This window comes from Olea europaea, chromosome 11 (genome assembly GCF_002742605.1).
Source record: "Olea europaea var. sylvestris chromosome 11, O_europaea_v1, whole genome shotgun sequence".
Classification (NCBI taxonomy): domain Eukaryota; kingdom Viridiplantae; phylum Streptophyta; class Magnoliopsida; order Lamiales; family Oleaceae; genus Olea; species Olea europaea.
The window spans coordinates 32,570,612-32,578,856 of record NC_036247.1 but is presented as its reverse complement, the minus strand read 5'-3'; the positions used below and the strand labels follow the sequence as shown (position 1 = coordinate 32,578,856).

The 8,245-nt window shown below is 31.7% G+C and overlaps 1 protein-coding gene across 1 annotated transcript in view; it reads left to right on the top strand.

Moving 5' to 3' along the window:
* Positions 1 to 497, top strand: part of LOC111404739 (exocyst complex component EXO70H1-like) — a 6,558-nt gene extending 6,061 nt beyond the window's left edge. Inside the window, exon 2 of the mRNA XM_023033502.1 lies at positions 434 to 497. Within this exon, the coding sequence (XP_022889270.1) occupies positions 434 to 497 (64 nt within the window). The remainder of the gene's footprint in view (positions 1 to 433) is intronic.
* Positions 498 to 8,245: the final 7,748 nt, after the last annotated feature.

Here is an 8,245-nt window from a genome sequence, read left to right as displayed (position 1 = left end):
TAATTAATAGACAATTAAATAAATAATAGAGTCCTTAGATTCAAATTTTCGTAATTTGTTAATCACAAGGAGTTGTGATTGTGAGATACAAATTACATCTGATTAAATCTTAAATCGTCCGTGGTCGTAAGTTATAACGAGATATGGATTTCGTTATTACGGATAGACCATCAGGTGTGACATTTCTTACTTGTGAAGTAAGTAGCTGATCTCACAAACTAAAGTGTGGTGACACTTAAATGAACACGTGAATGTTTTGTTATAGAAGAAAACATTGGAGACCCGTCGAGAGATTCCACATGGGTAACTATCTGAGTGTCAGTGGTTAATCTCTAACGTTCGGTAGTGGAATTGGTCCTTTGACTTGAGGTCGTCATGGTACCTTATATGAGGACAGTCATACTTTAAAGGTATTGGATGTTGCTTTGCAAAGGGCCGCTGATAGGACATCGTTTGGGTATGTCAAAAATCGTGTGAAGGTTGTGATTGACCAATAAAGGATTCGTCACTCTTAGATAGTAGGAGATTATGATCTGCGTTTCATTCAATTAAGTTGATAACGAAATCCTTGGCCAAGGTATACTTATAAGTCGAAAAGGAGTTTTCGACTTATATTGACTTAATATTCAGGATTGACACACTTCCATATCTCGTAATTGATATGATCATATTGACAAAAGGACTATAGTTTCACGGTAAACGAACGAGTTTGATTTTGTTATACCACATGACATTTTCCGTCACATGTATTACCCTGACACATTGCTAGATGTCAATTTAGGACGGCGAGTGCGAATTGACGATAAATTAAAATGGTGTTTTAATTTATCAATTTTGATTAGATCAAAATAATATTTCACGTAGTTAGAAATCGTGATCGGGAACCTAATGGGTCACACACAAAATAGAATTGGGAAATTGCAATTTGTCAATTAATTAATTTAACAATCATTGGATAAATTAATTAATTTGGTTGGTTATTTATAGGCTCGAATTAATTAATTAGATTAATTAATTCACGGACCGAATTTAATTAAATATATTAATTAAATATTGGATCGGACCGGACCAGGCCCGTTTGGACTTATATAAATACATTGCTAGGGTTTTCATTCCATATGATTTTTCATAATTCTCGCTGGCACAAGAGGAAAAACCCTAGAATCTGCAATCTTGTTTTCTATGTGGATCACCATTGGAGGTTGGACTATTAGACAACTGTGGGTGACGAATCAAGATTGTTGGAACGAAAAGAAAAGCAAAAAGTCTGCAGAATTCTTCAAATATATAATCTTTATCACGATTTCTATCTAAACACAAAGGGATCATCGGTGGGAATCGAAATAATTTTAATTTTTCGCTGTGCATGTATAAGTAGATTCCCAACAATGGTATCAGAGCCTATTTTGTGTTTGATAGAAATTATATAATATGTTTGAACAATCAAATGTTGATTGTTATAATTTTTCATGGATCTAGCAATTAAGAAAGTTTTTTTTTTTTAATTGAAATCTCGTTCTGATTTTAAAATAAATAAATAATGGGAAAAGGGGTGCCGGCAGCAACAGTTGCTGCCGGCGATGGCGCGGTAGCAGACGCCACTGCCAGGCAACGGCGTCTGCCGCTGGCTGTAGCAGTGCTTGGCAGAAGCCCACCGCCCGAAGGTGCGCGAGTGTTGGCTTGGGTGGGTTGTGCGGCGCCGCCAACCATAGAGAATAATTTTTTTTATTTTTTTATTTTAGGGTTCATAGTCGATTTCCATTGGAGACGGGGGCTTGTATTGTAATTTCTGAAATTTAAAGGGGCCACTTGTAATTAGAGGAAAGGGTCAATTTGCAAATTTAAAAGGGGGACCTCTTTGCAATTTATGAAATGTAAAGGGGGCTATCTACAATTAAACGAGGGTAGCTTTGCAATTTTAATTGGAGGACATGTCATGCTATTAAGTTAATTGAAGGACAACCTTTTAATTCTAAACTTGGGCCACTTTGCAAATTTCAAAAATGAATTTTGAATTTGAATTTTAAATGGGTTTTTAAAATGTATTTTAATAGTTTTGACCCATAAATTTAATTTTGACCCTAAGTAAAAAATTTATTTAAAATTGATGACTTTTATATTTTCGTTAAAATATGATTTTAACTTAAATATTAAATTTGACCCTAAATTGAATTTTATTTTATTTAGAATGTTATCCTAGATTAAAATATTAATTCAATTTAAATTAGAAACTTAATTAAAATTTGATTTTAATTAATTACTCACCCGAATATATTCTAGAAATTAGAATTGGATTCTAGTTTGATATTTAATTAAAATTTGATTTTAATTAAATTTTGTCGTCCTAAATTTTTTCTTGGAATTAGAGTTGGACTTTAATTTGGTATTTAATTGAAATATGATTTTGATTAAATAAATTCACCCTTAAATATTGGAATTAGAGTTAGACTCTAATTTTGTTATTTAATTGAAATTTGATTTTAATTAAACTCAACTGCCTTAAGTTATGAAATTAGAGTTGGACTCTAATTTGATATTTAATTAAAATTTGATTTTAATTAAACAATCCCGCCCTACAATTGTTGAATTAGAGTCGACTCTAATTCGGTATTTAATTAAAATTTAATTTTAATTAAGCATGCCGCTAATTAAATAATCAATTGATATGATTAATTAATTATTTAATTATTTCGATCCATTTGTCTAAAAAAGTTTAGACGACTTAATTGCTAGAAACTTGAAATTATATTGCATATAATATTAGATATTATATAGGTATACATTTATGTGATGAATGTATTATTAGTGGACAATTATGGACTCGACCATATGGATATGTTGAATAGTTAATTTTTATTCTTGTCGTTTTATGGGCCTGCGAGCTTTTAATTGTTTTGGGTCTGCGAGCCCGTTATTATTGTTATTATTTTGGGCCTGCGAGCACTTGATCATTTTGGACCTACGAGTCTGTTATTATTATTGTTGTTATGGGCCTGGGAGTCCAATTTCATTTAGGCCTGCGTGCCAACTAATATAAGATACAAGTTGCAACTAGACTAATTGAATAAATAAGAAAAAGAAGAGACCATGAAGATGGTGCATTGTTATTAATTAATGTAATACCCCCTAAGAATTGACCAACTAGTCTTCCTTCTGGTTCAAGAAGACTAGATAGTAAAGTCCATAATCGTCCACACTATTATATTATGTTATATATATTTATTTGCATTGTAGATGTATAATAATATATATATATATATATATTTTTTTTTTTTTTTTTTTTTTTTTTTTTTTATTTTTTCCACATACATCATTTACAAGACGTAAGTTACCTGCGAACATTATTATCTCTCCACATATTTGAAATTTTATATATATATATATATATAGATATATATATATATATATTTTTTTTTATGAGACCTTTAAATGCAAAATCACTCCATAAAATATTAAGTCACATTTATAATCGCCTTCCATTATTATAGTGAAAAATCAGAGTCTCAAATCGTCTCAACTTGTTGAGTACACTCAAGGCTGGTCCATTAGGAATATATTTGATACTATAAAATATTTCATATTTCTGAATGACGGGTTTGACTTAACTAAAATTTATCTTTTGTTGAGTATACTCAAGGAGATAAATTTTAGAAGCATATTAAACTAACACATAAGATGTGTGAAAATAAAGAGTTGTCAGTTTAATGATCTGGGAGTTGTATGGAGATATAATTGATAATAGTATCTACCCAAATGTTATATTAAGACTTGTTGAGTATACTCAATGTCTTAATATAATAGATGGGATCTCAGTCCACTGGGAGTTAAGTATGGACTCCATAAGTTTTTGTAAGAGGGTCATAAATTTTTTAAACAGTGGGAGTATAATTAATTTAATAAAAGTCAATGTTCAATTAATTGATACATTTTATATATTATTCTTTTTCTTTTCGTCATTTATATTTATTGAATCCTGAGTAACCATATGTTTTGAATGGCATACTGGATGCCAACAACCAAATTAAATCTTTTGAATAGCACTGTAATTTGAGAATTGTTCTCAAATATGAGAAAGTTGGTTGTCCTTAAGTAGCCATTTTCCAGTAACACCTCATGATGACTCAACTAAGGAAAATTTGGCTACTACAATAAACACAGTGATGAGATAGTATTGCACGCATGTGATGCTTGCAACTATGTCACTGAGTTACAAAAGCAATTTGAGAGTATAGATGTTAACACATAATTCTTCATTACAAAGAGTTGTATGATAATAATTATGTGTAGAAGGATATGAGACTTCCAAACAACTATACCAATGCAAAATAACAGAGTAATCTTCAATCAATACTTAGACGCTAAAGATGATTGACGTTGAGAAATGTCTCGATTGAGTTCAATCATAAACCATGAACTAAGTAGTGACTTGATTCTGCAATCTCTGTCAGAGAAAGCTATTCATAACTAATTATGAATTTGATATGAATAAGCTCGAATGCATACTCATTAAGTTGTTTGACATGTTTAGGACTATTAAACCCTTTCTCAAAGTTGGTAGTTGGCAAACCATTGATTCCTCTAAGAGTATTAAGAGGAAATCTAAAGGGATTTTGGGAAAGCACCCAATATGGTTAAGACAGTCTAAGCGAAGGACAATACCAAATCTAATGACCCTTGATTTCATTATAGAATGAAAGGTCATTGGAAGAAGTATGGCGTGTCTTATGTCTAATTCAAGAGTTTTTTAGGTATTTGATACCAGATATAAATCTCATATTTATACAAATATGGAAAAACTAAAAAAAAGTAAACCACTGTGAAAATGAGAAGTTGACATACACGTTGGAGATGAGCAAAGGTTGCTACATTGCTTGTATGAATATACTTCTTGCCATTGCCTTTTGGTTTAGTATTGGAATTAAAGAAATGTCACTTTATACCAACCATAGCTGGAACATTAAAATAAATTTCATATTCCGACATGAACTATTTTAATGTTAATGATAATAGTTGTTCTTGTTTATTTTGATAAAGATCATAATGACTATGGTAAATTACAAAACGACGTTTATATTCTTTAATACTAAATATTCTATAATGAGTATAGAAATTATAAGGCATAAATACGATAATCTAATTATTATCGAAATCTGGCATGACAGACTTTGTCATATAGATGAAAAGTAATTTCAAAGTTACATAGAGATGTATACTTGGGATTAATTGATTTTGACAAGTATAAATTATGCATGTCTGGCACAATGACCAAATCTTCTTTTTACTTGAAAAGAAGAAAGGTCGGCATAATTAATGGTCTAATGCATAATTATACATATGGACTCATGTCAATTAATGTCAGGTAATGTTTCTCTTATTTCATCAATGGTCATATACTTGATGAAAACTCAAACATGAACTTTTGAAAAGTTCAAGGGATTCAAACTAAAAGTAGATAAACAAATAGGTAAAGATACCCTCACATTAAGATTCGATCAAATGAGAGTATTTTAAAGATAAAATTTAAATTATCTAAGAAAGAATGAGATTCTCTTGTAGTGGACTCCTCCACATACACTGCAGTATAGTGGTGTATCTAAAAGGAGGAATCGTTAACTATTAGATATAATGCGATTAATATCAAGCCATGCAAATCTCCCAAAAATTCTTTGGCATCATGCATTGATTGTAGTGTACAACACACTAAACCATGTCCCATCTAAATTGGTTAACAGAACTTCATACGAGTTATGGAAAGGTGATAGTCCCAATTTATCTTATATGAAATTTTGGGGCCGTGACGCTTATTTGAAGTGCCTTGAATCGGATAAATACATATTTGTGGGATATTCAAAGCAGATATTTGAATATAAATTCTATTATAATGAAGAAAGTTTTCATCTCACGATATATCATCTTCTTAGAGAAAATGTTTACTCTAGGGGAGGACAGTGAAAGCAAAATAGAACTTGAAAAGCTCAAGAGTCCACAAATATAGTTAAACAAGTAGATAAATTCGAGTTTGATCCCATATCTGATACGGGACATACTCTTGATCAGGAAGTAAAGACTCCTGAGGACATGACAGCTCTATACGAATCTAGTAGGATCATTTGACCTTCAAGAAGGTGCGAATCCATGATTATTAATCAGGTATTAGTGATTCAGGATAATGAACCTGCTAGTTGTAACAAAATAAAGTCAAGTGTTGACTTAAAAGAGATAGCAAGAGGTCATGAAACTCGAGATGAACTCGACGTATGTGAACAATGTTTGAACCTTGGTCAAACCTCCCGATGGAATAAAATACATAAGGTTTTGTAAATAGTTTACAAGGGAAATGTCGATATGGATGGGAATATCCATATATATACAATGCAAGGCTAGAAGCAAAGGTTAAGTGTTGACCTTGGTGAAACCTTTATCTTGTGGCCTAGCTGAAGTCCATTCGAGTTTTACTTGCAACAGTTGCATATCGTAACTATAGGTTAAGATAAGTCTCTATGGAGCTGAAATCTTCGATTTAATGAAAGGTCAAAGTGTTTGATTTTATCAAATTTGAAGACGAATTGTATGTTTACAAGAAGATAGTGGGAGCATTGTCGTATTCCTAATATTATAGGAAACAGTATCCCTATATTTCAAACGTCGAAATAAAGGTTGTCAAAGGATTCATTCATGAACAATATGGGAGAAACAACTTGATCTATAAAGATAGATTTAGAAAATTGCCTAACTCATCCCAATTTATATAGATGAAATCTTGAGAAGATTTCATATAGAGAAACTGGTTTACTCTTAAGCGGTATGTTGGAAAAGTTCCAAACGTGAAGCAACCGTTGATTCAATAATAGAAACATAATACATGATTACTTCAGAAGTAGCAAAGAGTTGCAATCTGGATCATGATGTTCATAAATGAACTTGGACTAGTTCCTAATATTGTTGATCACATGACATTGTATTGTGATAACAATAGAGCCATTGCGAAAACGAATGAACTAAGGTCTCATCAATGATCCAAACATGTATTAATGCGGTATAATCTCATCAGAAATATAATACATAGAAAGGACGTAATGAAAAGAACAAATTCCCACATTTAACAATATTACGGATCCACTGACAAAGAGTTGTCGTAGCATAAATATGATCGTCATATAGACTTATGATATTGGATACATAAGTGATTGGATCTAGTGCAAATGGGAGTTTGTAAGTATTATGCCCTAAATCCAATTAACTTTGGACATAAATACATTTGATACATAATTAATACGATTTAATGACAGATCTATTATTTAATTAATAGACAATTAAATAAATAATAGAGTCCATAGATTAAAATCTTTTTAATTTGTTAATCACTAGGAGTTGTGATTGTGAGATACAAATTACATCTGATTGAATCTTAAATCGTCCATGGTCGTAAGTAATAACGAGATACGGATATCGTTATTACGGATAGACCATCACGTGTGACATTTCTTACTTGTGAAGTAAGTAGTTGATCTCACAAGGTAAAGTGTGGTGACACTTAAATAAATACGTGGATGTTTTGTTATAAAAGAAAACATTGGAGACCCGCCGAGAGATTCCACATGGGTAACTATCTGAGTGTCAGTGGTTAATCTCTAACGTTCGGTAGTGGAATTGGTCCTTTGATTTGAGGTCGTCATAGTACCTTATATGAGGACAATCATACTTTGGTGGTGTTGGATATTGCTCTGCAAAGGGCCGTTAATACGACATCGTTCGGGTACGTGAAGAATCGTATGAAGGTTGTGATTGACCAATAAATGATTCGTCACTCTTAGATAGTAGGAGATTATGATCTGCGTTTCATTCAATTAAGTTGATAACGAAATCCTTGGTCAAGGTGTACTCATAAGTCGAAAAAGAGTTTTCGACTTATATTGACTTAATAGTGGAGTGAAAGATATGATCAATGTTCGAAATTGACACAATTCCATATGGAGTGAAAGATATGACCAATATTCGGGATTGGCACAATTTCATATCTCATAATTGATCGGATCATATTGACGAAGGGATTATAATTTCACGATAAACGAACGAGTTTGATTGTATCATACCACTGACATTTCCCGTCACATGTATTGTCCTGACACATTGTTAGATGTCAATCTAGGACGGTGAGTGTGAATTAACGATAAGTTAAAAGGGTATTTTAATTTATCAATTTTGATTAGATCAAAATAATATTTCACGTCGTTAAGTATCGTGA